The following is an 18,613-nucleotide window of genomic DNA, read 5'->3' as shown; positions in this document are numbered from 1 at the left end:
CATTTTACCCATACTACGAGCACTGTGCAGCTATAATGTGTGGGAGTTACAAGCAACACTAATTGCTCCCAATCCAAGTCTCCACAGAGTGAGATACTGCCACCCCATAATAATTTAGTATTGTTTTTAACTACGAGTACAAGGTACTTGAACTTTAATACAATTCAGAGGCAGTTATTGAACTTTTTGCTGCACTTTATTTATTAAATCATTTGAGTTGCTCTGCGTATTGTCATTAATAACACAAAATAAAACAAATTTAAAGTATGATGAATTATTGTAGGCTAAGATAAGCATACTTAATTGAAATACACATGATGACCAAGAAGTATATGAAGTAGGCTCAATAAAATGTGTTTCACCCTTATCAGATATAACATTAAAGGGATATTGATATGATCCACTAACATACATTAATCAAAGATGCATAATTCTGTATTAAGTATTTTTACTTTTGGTGCTTTTTAAATCAAGAAACATTTTTTTTTAAAGTAGGACTTTTACTTGTCATAGAGTATGTTTATGTGTTGCCAATTTCATACATATTTATTTTATGAAAGAGGTGAATCTCCTTGACGAAATAAAAACTAACTAAAATATAAATATAAATACTCATAGATAATAATTGGAAAAAATAATTGCAAGAACAGACTGACTACTGGCTTTGGATAGGTTATACAGTATAACACTATATCCAAATAATCATTATTTAAAATAATCATTATTTGTAATATCTTAGTTTAGCTGGGACTGGGAGCCAATTTGTGCAGAGATGATCTTATGCATGAACTGAACATAACATGTTTAATAAATGTGTTAATCAACATGCTTTGATCCAAAGACAAGAGTTAACATCTAACACAATGTATTTAAAGACACAGGGCACCTGCTCTTTGATCGCCTCACTCCAGCGTGGGAATATGTTGACCATTTTGATAACACATCCCTGTGACCCCTGTTTCAACCTAAACAAACTGCACAGTAGACTCATAAAGTAGCAAAAACAATGTGAGAAACCCAGCGAGATGAAAGAAACTGTGGTGCTTTGTACCTGTGGGAGGAGTATATGTGCACCTGCAGACACAATCATAGCGCTGCCTTGCTTAGCTGATCACAGATTTTTGCCAGCAGCAGGACGCACACGCGGATACCTGAGCCATGGATGCAGAGAAGGAATCACCCGCCGACCAGGGAGTGCAGCTCCTGGACATCAGCTCCAACTCGCCCCTGCCTGAGCCCAAATGTGAGGAGGAGACCGGCCAGCAGGAGAAACCTCCGTATTCATACGTTGCTCTCATTGCCATGGCCATCAAGGAAGGCCACGACAAGAGACAGACGCTCAGCGGGATATACGACTACATCATCTCCAAGTTCCCCTACTATGAGAAGAACAAAAAAGGGTGGCAAAATAGCATAAGACATAACTTATCTCTCAACGAGTGTTTCGTCAAGATACCCAGGGAGAACGGAGGGGACAGGAAAGGGAACTATTGGATGCTTGACCCCGCATTTGAGGACATGTTTGACCAGGGGAACTACCGGAGGCGGAGGAGGGTGAGGAGACCCTACAGACCTCCGAGTGTGCCTTACCTGACCGGGAACTCCGTGGAATTTCCCGAGCCGCTCTACCTGCCTTATGTGAGCAGCTCCTGGAGCCTGCCCCAGCCGGCCGGATACCAGGCGCCCCAGGTCATCACTCACCCCCGTAGCGTGCCCCCCAGCGGCCCCGTGAGTTCATACTGCTCTCCCTCACACTTCCATCACTCTCCCTACGGCTCATACCACCGCCACACACCGGTGCTGGTGCCCCACAACGCCTTTCCCTACGGAGGAGTGACCCAGCCGCTGAGCCCCGGCGGAGGCACCGTGTCGGTGGCGTACCAGCAGCTCAGCACCTATGCACGGCAAACGGAGGTTCCGCTTGCTTATTCATTTGACCAGTAGGGTTCGCAGTTATTGACCGCCAGTTCATTGAGGTTTATCTGTTTCACCATTTCAGTTGGACTGCCATTCGTTTATAAGGTGAAGTTATCCGGTGTATTCATTGTTAAAAAGCTGGTTAAGTTTTCTTCGGTAGACCACAGTTTCAAATGCCAAGGAAGTATTGTCTAATCGCATTGCTTCTCAAATGGCACAGGTCAAGTGTAAATTGCAGGAAGAAGTTTAGTTTATGCTTCTTAAGCTAGAGATCTATGAAGCAACCAAATCAAATTGTGTTTTTATATTTTTACACTTGTAATATGCAAACATTTTTTATAGGCCTTTACATTTTATATTTTGTGTTATTTATTTATTCTTGGGTCATCCAATGCTCCAAGCTGCTATGCAAAATTGGTGACACCAAAGCACTGATCAGTTTTCTTATTCAATTGTGAATGTTTGCTTGATGTAAAAATACATCATGTTTGTTCAAATAAAATGTTATTTTTGCATTAAATACCCTTATTGACTGACTTACTCCTTTTTATTATTATGCACATTTAACTTCAAGTTAACAGTTTTTAGAGAAAGGCCTTTTGTGTAAGCGTCAGATAGCCTATTACTTAAACTGATGCATCTCACAACATAAGCTTTGATTAAATGATAAAACTAATTGTATACTAAACATGTCTTGCTATAACCAGTGATAAGTAGCAAATCTACTGGAAATAGGCTATACTCTTATAAAAGCCATGCATTCAAAAAAATCGTAACAAATAAAAGTGAAAATAGTAAGCATCGAACTTACTTAGGTCAGGTCACCTTAAACTAAAGCAATTTAAGTACAATTACTTATCACTGAGTAATTGGGTTATTACTCCTTAAGTTACATAACTACTTTTGTCTCAGATGAACCTATAAACATACATTAATTTGTAGATTATAGTTAATATTATAGTCCTAATATTTAATGTTTAATATAATAATACAATATATAATATAATATTTGCAACGGCAATAGTTACTAACGTTCTACAGCACATGCAATGGAGTAGAAGTTCAATATTTGATTCTAAATTGTGGAGGAGTAAAGTATGAAAGTTGCAGTAAATTAGCAACTAGCCAGTAGTAGCCAGTCGCCTTCCTCGACATTTTACAGTAGACTGCCTGAATGAATGTAGGCATAATACGTGATACGTGTAAGGATGCAACCAAATAAGTAAGTAATATTAAGGAGGTTATTATGATTTGAAAGACCGAAATCAAAATGTAGAAACAGGTTACAGCCATAGGCTGTATATTTAAGCAATAGCTCACAACAGGCCGTGGTATATGCTCATTATATCACAGCTAAGGGGCGTGGTTCGGCCCGACGCGAAGCGGAGGGTCGACAACCCCCTTAGCTGTGATATAATGAGCATATATCACGGCCTGAAGTGAGCTATTGCTTTTATAAAACGGTTACCAAGTGTGGCAATATGAAAGAAAAATACACACTCTAATTTAAATAGTTTTTATTAGTAAATAATGATGTTCAAAATAAAATAGTCCCTCCGTTGCCTTCTGCACAAAAGGTGGTTGCTATGCAACAACACTAACAGCAAGCGAACATATTAGACAGAGAGCGTTGATCCATTATTTGGCTGTTTATTTACATTAATGTGTATGTTGCTGTTTATTGTGCATCCACTGAAAAACTGTCCAGCATCAGTAGCATGGCTTACGTGGTCACTTGTATAGGTTGAGGTTGTTCGAGGCTGTTGCTTGGCATGGCGAGAATATTGCTCCACTTTCTCTGGTCCCCGAGATTGGGCTTCCAGTAGCTCTGGAGAGAGCTTTCGCACCTGTGGCCACTAACGGTCATAATTTCTCTGCTTTGTTTCAAGACCCGCATCAGAAAGCTTTTGAATGGTGCTACTTTTCCAGTTGGTCTACCTGCTCTTCACGTAGCTCTGCATGTCGTAGTTTAGGTGCTTTTTTTTTCTGGAGATAGGCACTGCTCAATCCACTCCTCCATAAGTAAGACCCCCCCCGGAGGTCGAAATTAATCTTAAATGTTTCCATTTTATGCTTTGTAAGTTTGTTTCGTAACGGAAGAAATTTAAATATATTTATAAAACTGACAAGTCAAATCAAGCAATCTGATTGGTCGATAGCGTTTTTGCGGACCTCTTTGATTACAGATTTGAAAACATCGTTGCTTGCTTTAAAAGTAGCACAATTAATTATGTTAAACCTTCAAAAGTATCTAGATATCCCTGCCCTAATGCCAAAGGAACTGCACACTGAATATGTTTTGCCGTTTGATGTCTATGTCTGGACCGCTGCGTCAAAAAGGAGGGCTTCTGCCCAGCTTCTGTCCCGTTACTTCTCCGCTGCTTTCTTGTTCCAGTATGAAACAGCCCAACGGTATACTGTTTTTCTCAGACGCGGAGGGATACTGACTTGTTGTGAAAGGTAACTTACAATTCTACCGTGGTATACGCTCAGTATATCACGGCTAAGAACCAATCAGATTGCTTGATTTGACTTGTCCGTTTTATAAATAAAGGTTACAGCACAGTACAAGGCTTCGAGGGAAAAACATAGAAACGGTCCCATCACTCATTCCAACACTATCATACTCACCCTCAACTGAAATACGCGGTTTTTGTAACCAAACATAAGTGTGATTGTTTTGGTTTTAACAAATACAGACTCTTATAACAACCCAAATCGTATACACCCAATAAGACGTGTGTAATAGTTCAGTAATGAGTGGCTGTAAAAGTCGACATGAAGGAATTGATAACACTATTGGAACTCGTCCGGGCAGTGACGCAGATTCCGTTTCCGGCACATGGGCGTTGACAAAAGGGGATCGCTTGCCGCGTGCGCTCTCGCGCCGTGTTTTGCGGTACCGAACACATAAGTTACATTTCTCGTGTTTTGTTAAACGGCTTACTTCTGCATATTTGGTGGAAATGGAGGCTTTTACCCAGCTTCTGCTGGAATATCCGGAATTCATGTACAGTGGAGTAGGAGCTACGGCGTCTGTCGCCGTTGGAGCGCTGATATACAAACTAGCCACCAGGTAACTTGAAGGCTCTTAACTTGTGTGTTTTTACCTTGATTCCCGCTTATGTTCGAAGACGTAAGCACACCATGTTGCATAGTTTTTAAATGTACCTTCGAGAAACAATAACATATATAAATAGGTTTCCAATATCCCAAGAGGAGTCTGTTTATCTTCGTTAGCATGAACACTAACTTTGCTAGCAGTTGTGCTAATTAAAGATCACTTGAAGCCAGGCAGTTATGTGCCGCTCTAACGTTTGGATACACAGTGACTTTTACTGATGTTCTTTGGACACACACATTTTTCTAGTTTTTGGGTGTATTTGTGACATTAATTCAATGTGGACACAATTACTTCACATTTATAACATCATGGCTTTACACACGTTTGCATGTCAATCACTTCCAATTAGATTAACATGAACTTTGACGCGTACTCCACTTACTCAGTTTATAAGACAATGAGTATACCTTTTCAATATCATAGTGATACTGGGGAATAATCGAACCACCCTGAAAACACCATGTAGTGTGCCACTGTGGGACAACTCTTCAAAAACATCAACCGGTTTTATTAACAGTGTCATGGTGCATCGTTTAATAACCATACCTCTTATTTACAGAAAGAAGCCGACCCATGCAGATGTGAACTGCTGGTTCTGTAACCAGAACTATGTGGTACCCTTTGGGAACAGAAACTGCTGGGACTGTCCAAACTGCGACCAATACAATGGCTTTCAGGAGGTACGTTTTAAAAAAAAAAAACATAATTAATAATTTATTGCAGAAGATACTTTTTGGCCTGTGTTGTAAAATGTGTGTTGCCCTCTTGTTCTCAGAATGGGGATTACAACAAACCCATACCAGCTCAGTTTATGGAGAATCTGAACCATGGAGTATCTGGTAGCCTTCCCTCAACACCGAAGACTCAGCAGTCGGTCAGCAGTCAGATGCTCCTGTGCAGGAAGTGCAATAAGAACCAGACATTTGTCATCAAACAGTTGGCCTCATTTATCCCAAGGAATGATGTAAGTACTTTTTTCTCCCCTATTCACTGCAACACTGTCTTTATGGTTACTATGACTGACATCTGTAAACACTACATTTATTATTTTGTATTTGTAGGATAACTACGATGAGGAAATTGAAGCCTACAAGCACCACCTGGAGCAGACGTATAAGTTATGCAAGCCATGTCAGACAGCTGTGGAGTACTACATCAAATTTCAAAACCGTCACCTTCGAACCGTGCTCCTCAACCATCCTCTTCGACGCAGCGGAGAAACCGACAAGGGCTTTGTAAAGGTCAGTGCAATCAAACGATGCATTAACATGGATCAAAGTAAGGCTTGATGGGTTAGCTTAAGCTGTGCAGTGTGTACATTTCAACAAAATGTCATTATACCAGATATGTAAAAACAGTTGGTCACACAAGTGCTACATACCAATGAACAACCTGTATATAAATTCTGTCCAATTATTAAATCAATTACTTTTTAACTGTCGTTCTCTAGAACATCTGATGGTCAAATCTTTATATATTCACTGAGGTGATAGTAATAAAGAAAATGTGTCCTCACATTGTTTAATTTTGTATTTTCCACAAAAACTAAACGCTCTTTAAGCTTAACATTTCTTAAGTTTTCACTTAATTTTGGTAAGCAGAAACTGCAAAAAATGTTTGCTGTATACGTGAATTGATCTCACTTTGTTACTTATTGTAACCCCAATAAGTACGCTTAACTATCTCATAATAAATAAATCTACTTACGATCAGTTTATATTGCATGAGCTTGGTTTGTAATTTAAAAACGCGCATTTGCCCAAACCTGAACTGATAAACCTGGGCTAACACAGCCAGTTGTCAACCAGCTCTGTAACACCAGTTATAAAGAACCACCTGTGTCAAAACAATTGGCATATTCAGTGTTTTTAATTGGAATCAACCAAAGATTTAGGGCCTTTCTTATTTCTCTAATTTCCCCTCCTCGAATCCTCGGTCCTCCGGTAGTGACCCGGAAATGGATTTCAGCGCTCCATATTGAAGGACATCTAATTTCTCTAAATGCACTTCAAGGATCGAGCATCAAGGAGGCTCTCTGGAGGAGCTATAATCGAGGATACACTGATGGGTTCTCAGCGAATGTATTTCCGGCAATAGTGATGTTTAAAAGAGTCGTTATTGTTATAGTCATTATATCGCACTGTGAATTAATTAAAAGTAAATATATAAGTCATCATGAACACAGTCCTGTCCATCAGACAGAGGGCTGTGCCTCCTGTCATCGTTAATGGATGTCTCTTTAAAATGACTGCTCAGAGGAGAGGATTTCTCATTTCTCTAACTGCCTGCTGCTTCCCGTCCTCTCTCCTCGGCTCCCCTCTTCGATTCCTCCGGTCGCATCTCCTATGGGCGGGACTAAGACACGAGGATAGGAGGAGGGGAATTAGAGAAATGAGAAAGGCCCTTAGTCTTGTGTGAAAGTGAAAACTTGTATTGGCTAAACCCTCCACCAGGAATAGCTGCCTGCTCTTATTAAAATATGTCAACATTCGTCTTTGTTGATAGTCATACGTTGTGAAATGTCATGATTCTAACTGAAAAAATGTCCTCTCTCCCGCAGAGCTCCCATGCTGTGTCCTGTCCCATGAAGGTCATACTGTTACGGGCCCTTACCTTCTTCATATGTGCTTTCCTAGTCGCTACATCTTTGTGTGCCTTGCCATACCAGCATACATCACTTGGAGACCCACAGATATTAAGTGGTGGGGCTATTCCTCCGAAGCCTACGCCCAACAATGAATCTGCCCCCAACAATGACAGCAGTGGAGGCGTGCCCTTGTGGCAGGATCTGCTGGAGCTGCTCCCAGATGAGGCCATAGATAAGGCCAAGCTGGTGTGGCAGCATGGAAAGAACAACCAGCTGGCTATAGTCTGTGTTGGCCTGTTGACGTGTCTCACTGCTATCTTCTTAGCAGGACCTGTGAGGTAAGCAGTTCTCGCTTCTTTATTTTCCTTTCAAGAAAAGTAATCTCAGACATGTTTATTTCTTTGGCAAAAAATATGTTGCTGCTTTTTCAGGTTGAGGAGAATTGATGCTGTGGCGTCTGTGCTCTGGTTCCTCATCCTATGCCTCCACCTGGCAGAGATCTACCTTACTGATGCCTCCGGCTGGACGGAAACAGCCAAGCTCGGCACCGTCTGCCTCTGTTGCCTAGTCAGCTTTGCTGCTGCTGTGGCAACGCGCAAGCCACTGGGTCCAAGGAGAGCCAGATATCGAAGGTCAGAATCTGAGCAGTAATTATTTCATTGTGTTTAAAACATAGATTTTTGTAAAGAGCCCTCTTTCCAATAATTGTTGGTGTTTTTTAGAACCAGGATGAAGCCAAAATCTATTATCTCTTAATGTTCAGTAAAGGAACAACTTTTTTATTGCAATGTGCAAATGACTGTGAGGTTATGACGTGAATGGCAAACTAAAAGCATAGGGTGTGTGTGGCCCATTATGGAAACTAGAATCAGAGATTCTTGCTCAATGGCATCAAAACCTCACCCTCAAGCACAGGCTGAAATTAATTTAGTTGTAAAGGAATTTGTTACACTAAAACAAGATGGTATGATATGAACTGTTCACAATTCTCAATCTCTGGTTTAACTAATGTTGACTTTCTCATTGTTAAAATGTTTCAATGAGAGAAACGGACTAGTCTTGTTTGAAAAATGTAATCAAAATAGAGAATTAAGGGTTTTGAAGAAAAAAACACTTAAAGAGTATTATATGTTTTCATCTTGTGCTGATTTTGCAGAAAGTGTTTTTGGGAAAATTGTACCAAAATCTCTCAAATGAATTGTGTGTATTAACTGCTTTTTGTAATTCCTTATTAACTATAACATATGTGCATTTGTGACTATATCTTATTAAGCCAATCATAACGATTTAGCTATTTTAACGTTAAGCTCTGAACAACTAAACTTAGCAATGTATTTTACACTGTTAGAATGTTTGAAAGCATTTTGAATGTACTCACAAATTTTTTAACTCTGGTGAAGCGGTGGAATTGAAAATCATTACTTTATAATACTAAACAGCTCATTGCATGAAGTACTAGTTTGCGATACACTGCAGGCCATGTTCAATAACTATTTTGAATAATCTCTTCCCTTCTGTGTTGCGCCACGTCATCTACAATTTCTGAACAAAGAATGGCCCTGGACATTTCAGAAAGTGTTCATCGTATGTCCTTTGAAGCCACTTTTATTTATAACTGTTGTTTGTTGGGAATCTCTTCCAACATCAGTGCTGCAACAACAATTAGTTTTAAGGCTGAGCAGGATTTATTCCTATAAAGGCTGCCGTTGCATTTTCATCCAGTTGGTAAACATTTTACAAATCTTGATTAGTAAATGTAACCGTTTTTTTATTAACGATGGGAATTCACCATTATGATAGCGTCAGGTTCATTTGCATATTGCAATTTGAAAATCTAGCCATTTTCCTGCAAGGAAAAGGCAGTCCCAAGAACGCTGCTATGAGTTTGAAAGTCTTGTTGTTTCGATGCGCTCGTCCCATTGCTGTAATATCCCTTAATCCGTTTTTTTTCTTAAATTGCGCAGTCTTTTTCACTTTAAACCAGTTATACCCACATATACTGTGTTTAAAATAGTCTCCTGTTACTCTCCTATGTGCTGAAAGCTATTGCTTAAAAACTAGTGCCTCAAGATGACCATTGATCAGGCAGGTGCTTGTTTTGGTATTTGCTGTAGGTGATCATGTCCAAATGGTAATGTCCGGCAGCCTTTGTGACAGTGCTTGAACGCACAAACATTTAATGTGTGTACAATAGAAGTAGACTCTTTTAATAGTTTTAAGTTTAAATTAGAAAATGCGTCGTTGCCATCAGCAACAAATATTATTAGATTTATTTTTAGCACTTCCCTTAATAACTTTGCATGTTGATGTATTTAAAACACTGATGGACTACTAGTAGCATGCTCTAACATTTTGGCTCTTGCTAATTTTTCCTTTTATAGTTTTTTTTTATTGTACTTGTTTAGAATGTATTAAGTGAAGGAAAAATGTATTTATATGACAGTAATGTGAAAAGGATTTTCAAGCTAATAGCTGCTGAAAGTGTTTATAAATTGCATTTGGTGAGTTTTGTACGGTATCTGTGGGGTTTGGATTGCATGTGGTGCTGTCCTTTAGTTGGAGTTATGTTCTCAAACCCAAGCCATATGGTGGTAGTAGTATCAAAGCTTACATTTTTTTAGTTTTAGAATAAAAGTGCTGCACATTTTAAGACATCTTTGTAGGTTATGGGGAAAGTATCGTCTCCGCTATTAGTTGTACAACTCACTATTCTTGAAGGTGTTTTGAAAGTGATGGCTATTTCATCATACCATATGTACTCTGTTTCCTTTTTACCTTTTATATAAGCTGTGTTATGTGACAAACTGCATGTTAAACTCTTGACAAAGATAACATTTAATCTGTAGCAACTCCAACACGCCATGCTTTATTCCGTCTTCAAGATAACCAAAAAGGTCTCGTTACTTATGTAGGACAAACACCTTTCTTCTTTTCTTTTTTTTTTACCAATGAAAGATGTGCAATGACACTCAAGTGTATGTGTGTGTTTTCAAAGTAAGATGTTTTAACCTTTTTTGTTTATGTATGGTAAGATGTATTGTCTTTGCCAAAGTTTTACATGCTGTGCTAGAAGTTTGTGTACGCTGTACATTTTCATTGTGCATGTTTGTCATGCTATGATATGCATAATATATAGTATTTGAAGTGAGTCTGAGTATTTGGCTATTTGTGTGTGGTTTTTAGTGAATTATTGTATCTGCTTGATAAGAGTGTTAACCTTCATTAATGTCGTGCATTTAGCTTTAGAATCGTTGCATCAAACATTTATGTTAATCATACATTTAAACTGCCAAGCTCTAGTGTAGCATTAAACCATTGCCATGAACATGTGGTGATGGTTGACCAGTGATAGCTTCAGAGCTCATTTTTGTTGGTGTGAATGTCATGTTTTTACTGCACTGTTTCACTATGAATATCCAGTATGTATACTACCTAAATGTTTAAGCATTGTGTGTGTTGCAGAAACACTAACTCAGTACTCAAAGCTTAAGAGATAAAAGGTTATTTAACCCAAATCTTGGAACTTGACACTCAAAGCAATAATTTGCCAGTTTAATCCAAAGCCTAAATAAGCTAATTAACTATATCTCAATTGAATCGCTTACTATGCGATTATATAATGTTTAGTAGCCTCAGATATTGAGGTCCGTCCATGACGATAGTTTCCTGCAACATACATGCACCACCCAATGAAACGTACCATGTTTTTGGTGCCTATATGCTAAGAGTGGACGTCTTTCTGTCATTTAATGTAAGGCTCCAGTTTGAAGACGTTGTATACTATAAATGCACACTGTACATGGAACGTAATAAACATCTGCTGAAAGGATAAGTCTTCTCTGTTTGTTTTCAACACAAACTCCCTGTCCACATGTATATGTTTCCAATTTGTTTGCAGAGTAGCTTAATTACACAACATTGGAATCAAAGGGAAACATCAACTTAACGTTCGCCATGCCTACTGTTAAGGAGGACTTTTGAGAGACAACATGTATGGGCCACTGATTGTGTGTTGTGGAAATGAAAGCGAGTTGGTCTGTATTGCTGGGCAGCATTTGTCCTGGAGCTGTTGTTTTGAAGAAGCCATCAGCTGCTGCATGTGGTCCGGCAGCTGCAGTAGCATTTCAGTGCTTATAAAGTGGTCGCATTGAATGGATAACAGAGATGTGGGGTACACAGTTTCTCCACTGATTTGATTGCAGACTTTACCAGTTTTGTTATTCAGATCTTAGAATTGAATTGGTACATTGATGATAAATCTAATTTCCTGATTACTTTACACAAGAAATCACAAAAGGGGAATTTTCTATAAAGCACTATTTTAATTGTCTTTGTGGGGTCCTTATTTGGAAAAATACACAAGTGTATAACTAGGCTTTTTATTTAGCATCAAAGCAGTTTTGTTGTAATTTGGTAGTAGACCGTTGCTCTTGTGTTGCAGATACCTTGCAGGCAGCTCTGCAGCCCCCCCCTTCAGCAGCCAGCCTCCTCTGCTCTCTCCGGAGCTGGTGGAGTCATTCGTCCCAACCCTGCCGCCCAACTTCTCCAAGCTCCTCAACCGCCAACAGAGTCCTCGCGAGCGCAAGGCGTCCCCCTCCTCTCTGCCGGGGCGCCTCAGCAGAGCCCTCAGCCTCGGCACCATCCCTCCCCTCACCAGGACAGGTAACATTATTCCATACACTTTTAGAAGACGGATTCAAAACGAAATGCTTGATGCTTAGCATAATCTCTAGTTGGGACTTGTGTGATTTTGGTAATTTGTACGTCATTCATTTGTGGTCTCAAAACAAACAAAAAATCAGTGAAGGGGTCTTCAGCAGTACTCGGTTCACTTCTGCCTAAAGTTCTTGTTGCGTGGCTCCCCATATCTGCTCAGACGTGTTTGATCTTGAGCTGCTTCTTGCAATGTGCTGCTTTGCATGCAGACAAGATCTAGATTGATACGATTCAGTAGCTTTACTTTCAGTTTCTGCTACTTGGCATACAATTGGGTCACGCTACTGTTTCCAAACATAACTAAGTGGCCAACCTGCAAGCATATACATATATACATGCAATGAGTTAATTTAGGCTGATATTAAAGACTGGTCAATTTATCTGCCGTCAATTTAGATCCATTTTAAGATATAATTGTATAAGAATGTGCATTTAACATTGTTCATGAGTACCATGATGCTACACCTACTGAAGTTAAAGCTTTCAATGCACAGCTGAAATGTTAATTCAATAAATGCTCGACATGACCTAGTCTTCAGCACCTTGGATAATTGATTCTCATTTGTTATTTATTAAGCAGAAGAAACTGTCGTGCAGCACCTCAGTTTTGACTATTTGCTGCTTTATCTTAAGTAAAAATACAACATTAGCTTCTCTTGGTTTAAATTGTGTTTCTTCTGCTTTAAGGAAAGCCCTGGTTACTGGTTGTGATGAAAAGTATGATTGTATATGTTTTTTTATTTTCAGATTCTGGTTACCTGTTCAGTGGAAGCAGACCAGCCTCACATTACAAAGACTCCCCACCCTCAGGTACTAAACCTCCTGTGCTGCAGTCCAATAGTCAAAATAATTACGTCTCTTGTCGTCATGTGTTCAAGCAAAGATTTGAAGGAGACATAAGGAATTAGTTGTGCTAAGAAATTCAGACTACCTACACCATGCAATGGTTTTGTTATTGATGGCCAAATGGTGTGTATCACGAAAAGTTATTTTTGGATGCCATCATCTCCTTTCCTTTGGTAAAGTAAAGTAAAAGTCTATTATAACCTGTGCTAAAGGAGACAATAAAGTAAGTGTGTAACCCTTCTCTTGCGTTAGGTCATACCCCCTGGCCCCTTCCCATGCTATTTTCGGTCAAAATTGACCGGTGTGTTTTGCACAGTGATATCTCTGGAACCCCTTGTCCAATTTTGATGGTTGACATCTCATTTGAACAGTCAAAGCAAGTAGAATCAAGGGGTGACAGACAGAATGACACCAGGGGTGAATTTAATGTTATGTTTGGCAGTAAGTTAAAAGATAGTGCTTATTTTACATAACTGTATATTATAAAAATTCTTGCCATGTAGGCTGTGTTTACTGGAGATGGAAATGCTTCAGTTAGTGTTGTAGCTGAGATTCTTCCCGTTCCAATGATGTATGGGATGTATTGATTTGATACAAGCAAGCCAGTGTTTCATGTCATGGTCCGGACCCACCGGTGGGCCCATCAAGTTCAGCACTCACTGTGATGAATATAAAATAAGACACTGATACTGTTTTCCTCAATGAACATGTATTGAAAGAGAAATATACCGTGTGTGACACACACACACACACACACACACACACACACACACACACACACACACACACAGTTGGCAATGCAAAATTGTGGAATGTCACCTCAGGCTCCTCTATCTCAGGGGCCTCATCCTTCATCTGGTTCAAAAAACGTGTCCAGAGCCCCTCGTACAGAAAATCACCTAATCGGTCGCCTGCTCATTGTGTCAATGAGTCAAATGTGAGCAAGCCACAAATACAACTGAGATCCAGTAAGGGAGACGCATTTAGCGCGAGAAAGTGAGAGGTTTGTGTTTCTCTAGGGTCACAGAGCTTGCACCTGTGAGAAGGTATGATCCATTGTATCATACGGCGTGGGAAAGGGAGAGGTTCCCGTAGTGTGCATGTGTGTGTTTGTTTTTTCCATCTGCAGGATTAACATAATACACTCAAACCCTTTCATTTTATATGGCGGTCAATTCTGAAAACATCAAGGGTGTTTCACTGTTGAATAAATCACAAAAAATTCAATGCAAGTGGTGATCATCAAGTGTATTATGTTCAGAGGCCTAGTGTGGAGGATAACATAAGGTATTGAGGCAATTGGATGAAAAACACAATATTTATGATTAAAACAAAAGTAATTTGGTCATTTTTTACCCGAAACGCAAGAGAAGGGTTAAGCACCTGTCCTTAGCTTTCGGAGAATTTAAACAGCTCCTTAAATTAGATACTTCTAGGTAATTTCACTCGGGTATCAACCTTCATAGGAAAAAAAAATAGTTCGACCACCTTTTGTGATTTCTCCTCAACACTGCATTTGACCCATTTCCTTACCCTTTCAGAACACTTCATTGACATTTCTCGCTGTCTTTTTTTGGCACAGACTACTTCTCACTGATATCCGGGAGCCGTCCATCCTCCCCGGGCCCCTCTCCAGCTCCCTCGGTCGCCGGGTCAGTTACGTCCAGTTCAGGTTCTGCCAGACTCCGGCGCCCCCTCATCAGCCCCGCCCGTCTCAACATCAGCGGTCGAAAACTCCGGCTTTTCTCAGGGGAGCAAGAAGCCACCCTCATGTCCCCCTCTGTGTCTTCTTCACATTTCCATTTCAATTCGGCCTCTTCCATTTACAGTGGCTGTTTATCCCCTGACGTATCTCCCTTTCAAAGCCAAAATGGTAAGTACAGCTTGAGTTAAAAGGGAAATGTTCCTTGCATTAGCGATTTATCTCAATGCTGTGCTGTCTACCATACATTCATGATATAACCACCAGATGGCCAACAATATCAAAACCTACATACAGTTTAATCTCTTTGCGGAGTGAATATATTTAAAGTGTATTAATATATTTGCGGTTTTATCTATTGCTTTGCAGATCTGAGTTCTCTGTTTAGGGACGGCAGTGTGATTGAAGAGGAAGAGAAGCAGGGCAGTTCCTCTGATTCCTCTACATGCATTGTTGGGACGACCACACAGGGACCTGAGAACGGCGCTCCTTCCAAAGGTCAGCAGTCTGATTTAAACATGGCTGGCCGTAAACCATCATTTAATCCTGGTTTCATGGCTATTGTCTAACTGGATGTCCGACTAAATTAATGACATACTGATGTCAGTACTTCATTTTTTTCTTTTGAATACATTTTCTAATAATAAATCCCGTCTTGCTGCATGATGGAGTAGTGAATGAAGATTGATGAGGAAAGATTTATTTCAATCATTTAAGTATAAGGCTTCAGCATAATGTGAATGAGTTAAGGGGTCTGAATACTTCCTGAATGCATTGTATTTACTTCTAATCAAATAATTGATACATGTCTCATGTTCTGCTATATTTTGATCCTTTTATTTTACACAAGAGCCTAACAATATTTTTGAAAACGACAATAAAACACATGTGCCAATGACCAACTGTAGCCACCAGGTGGTGCCCAAACTTCAGTTTCTCTCTAAGTTAACCGTCCAAATATATAATTGTAACAAAACTGCTCTCTTAATGGTCCTACCCACATATAATTCACTTTAAACTGCCTGAAAACTGTTGACACGAAAGTAAAAGCATTAGCTGACAATAAACCTGTATAAAAGACACTCATTTAATTGGAATCATCATCATTATGATGTATTAACTTTCACTGTGACTTCTCCAGGTTTCATTAGGCGTCTGATCTGGCCTGGGCTCCTGATGGTGAGCCTGACCTCCAACCTGGTGTTTGCCTCAGTCTACATCTACCTCAACTGGAGATGAGCTGCTGATGGCTCTGTGCTCTCGTGAGTCACCCTCTAGCTTCTGACAGCCCTGGTGTGTCTGTGGACCAGGAGGTAGGTCAGTGATGCCAGAAAACATTAGATCTCTGACAGCTACCTATTGTCTGCTGGTGCTTAAGGAAAATACAGATGTCAGCTGACAGATTGTCAACAGCGTAACTCCCATTCAGTTACGAGAAAATTGTGGCGAAATCAGATATTATGCCTTTTAATTTATGACTAATGACTGCTTATAATTCTTATTATTTTTGATCTGGGCTTGTTTTTTGGTTTGTCAATGCTCCTCTTACATGAATGCAGGTGCATGTGTTATTGATTTTAAAAGGCTCAATTCTTGCACTGATACTGTGCATTGAGTTAAACATGTACTGTTGAGTTGATGCTGCTTAAACACAGAGGGTCATGTCTTACCTACTTATTGTGAACTGTAATGACTGCATTACCTCTCCCAACTCAATTACATTTCTGGTCCAGTACAATAGCTACATATGAAACATTAAGCAGCATGTAACGTTTGTTTGGTGTAAAATTACAGTTTTAGATTTAGAACACATTTTTTTTTGTATGTCATTACTTCACAGCACTGGTGTTAGTTTCTATATATGCATATTCAGCTAGAAAAGAGGGGTGACCTTATGTTTTTGTTTTACAGTCAACATTTTTACAAATAATGTTGATTTTATATCTCATACATAAAGTGATGCATGTCTCGATCATTCACTAAAATGGTTACCTTTCACCGAACAATTTTGTATTTTATTTTTTTAAAGATTCTCATTTCAGAGGGTAGTTTGTTAGGGGCAAAACTCCTCTGGCCAAGTGCAATGTCTTTATATTAAAAATCTCATCTATAAAAAATAGATCACATTTACATGATGTTTGCATACGAGTTTACTCCTGAGCTGTGAACTAATTTATGCAGAATTTCAAACTTACCTATATAATAATTTGGAATGCATTTGCACTTGTTTGTTTTCTGAATTGTTTTCCGCATTTTGTGGATTGATGGTTGTATTTATGTGACTTGAAATTGTTCTCTTAAAGCTGAAGAGCGCAGATGTTTGTTGTGTTTATGTTGAACTTGAGCTACACAAAGTTGTACATTTTGGACATGTAAAGATTTGTATCTTGTTTATTTCCTCCTTAAAGTAATTGTATTGTTGAATACATGAGAGGAATCCTTTTTTTGGTGAGTTTTGTGGATTTTCTTAGACACTTTGAGGTCATTAAAAGTGTTCTGAATTTATCTTGAACCAAAGTAAAAATGTATGTAACAAATGTAAAATTAAGTTTCTGAGAAAACTTAAACGTGCTACTGAAAGACCTCTAAATTACTCAGAAACCTATCATTAGACAACTTTTATACTGAATAATTGTTGTTGAAAGGTATTAACCTGTTCACATGCTGTATGGAGACTAGTGCATTTGTATTGAATGTGTAACCCGGCGTACGTATTCCTCTCTAAAGGAGGCTCATTCATTGGAAGATCATGTTCATGTTGAAATGTAAATATTTTGTCAACAAGTTTGAACTTTCCTGAATGAGGATTGTTTTCAGTAAAATATAAAATTAATTTATTTTGGAGTTTTTATTTAAAAAGTAATTAAAGTACTTTTTTCGTCTGGACTTCACATTACTATTAAGTCAATACCAAGGTTTTCCGTTTTGAAGAAATATACACCTGTGCTCTTACTCATGCATCAAATGGTTGTTATTCCACTGTGTTCATCAGAGCAAATCGTTTTTCTGTGTGAATGTAAGGAACAAAATTGGCGTGTTTCATCTTAACCCATACTTTTTTTAAATAAAGTGTCTACTCTTTATCCAGGTATATACATCTGTTTTCTATACAATAAGCGAAAATTAAATCTGTCAGCTTAATCTGCAAAAACTAGCATCTTTTTTGTTAACATTTATGTGTCTTTGTTGAACAATCCACTATGACACTTTTATACTGAGAGTTGGCATTATTGAGTTTACATTGAGAGGAGACAAACATCTTAAATGTTGCCTTAGTAATGATGGACTGAGTATGACCGCTGATAAGGAAGGGACTATGTGTATTCCTAAAACAGGCTTTTGTAGATATAGCACAGGGGTGCACTAACATATTCTTACATATTTGTGCCAACAAATGTCCTCCATCACATCTCTAAGCTTTCCAAACACATCACAATCAAATGTATAAATGTTACGCTGGGAAATGTTTGTATTCGGCGGGTATGAAATAAGAATGCAAGTGTACGTTTTTGCTGAACAATCCTATTTGTGCAAGTTGTCACATGACAGTTAACACAAAATGGCCATCAATATATATAGTATATTTTCAATCTGATCACATCAACTGGGTGGAAAACTAAAACATTTAAGCTTTCTGGTAAACATTTTTTACAAAGATCTGAAGGAAACTAATATTTTTGCTGACTTCATGAGCCATATGACCGTCCTATCGATTAACTAA

The 18,613-nt window shown here is 38.9% G+C and overlaps 2 protein-coding genes across 2 annotated transcripts; both read left to right on the top strand.

The window, feature by feature from the left end:
- The first annotated feature begins 1,158 nt into the window (after positions 1-1,158).
- foxl2l (forkhead box L2-like) lies at positions 1,159-2,187 on the top strand. Its single transcript, XM_010783860.1, has one exon. It carries the CDS (start codon positions 1,159-1,161, stop codon positions 1,942-1,944), a length of 786 nt encoding a protein of 261 aa, XP_010782162.1. The 3' UTR covers positions 1,945-2,187.
- Positions 2,188-4,760: 2,573 nt separating this feature from the next.
- tmem201 (transmembrane protein 201) lies at positions 4,761-17,725 on the top strand. The gene is made up of 11 exons (XM_010783859.1): positions 4,761-4,993; positions 5,601-5,721; positions 5,817-6,005; positions 6,103-6,282; positions 7,602-7,966; positions 8,060-8,260; positions 12,070-12,290; positions 13,092-13,154; positions 14,773-15,063; positions 15,262-15,390; positions 16,034-17,725. The coding sequence occupies exons 1-11, from the start codon at positions 4,884-4,886 to the stop codon at positions 16,129-16,131; spliced, it is 1,968 nt and encodes a 655-aa protein (XP_010782161.1). The 5' UTR covers positions 4,761-4,883; the 3' UTR covers positions 16,132-17,725.
- Positions 17,726-18,613: the final 888 nt, after the last annotated feature.

Source organism: Notothenia coriiceps, unplaced genomic scaffold, assembly GCF_000735185.1.
Source record: "Notothenia coriiceps isolate Sejong01 unplaced genomic scaffold, NC01 NC01_scaffold00025911, whole genome shotgun sequence".
NCBI lineage: Eukaryota > Metazoa > Chordata > Actinopteri > Perciformes > Nototheniidae > Notothenia > Notothenia coriiceps.
This window is presented reverse-complemented; position numbering and strand designations above follow the sequence as displayed.

What these genes read in the sequence shown, in the direction of transcription:
- foxl2l (XM_010783860.1), top strand. Translation starts at nt 1,159, where the DNA reads ATGGATGCAGAGAAGGAATCACCCGCCGACCAGGGAGTGCAGCTCCTG.
- tmem201 (XM_010783859.1), top strand. Translation starts at nt 4,884, where the DNA reads ATGGAGGCTTTTACCCAGCTTCTGCTGGAATATCCGGAATTCATGTAC. An exon ending in AGGAGAGCCAGATATCGAAG is followed by an intron (nt 8,261 to 12,069) that starts GTCAGAATCTGA and finishes CTTGTGTTGCAG; the next exon opens with ATACCTTGCAGGCAGCTCTG. An exon ending in GAACGGCGCTCCTTCCAAAG is followed by an intron (nt 15,391 to 16,033) that starts GTCAGCAGTCTG and finishes TGACTTCTCCAG; the next exon opens with GTTTCATTAGGCGTCTGATC.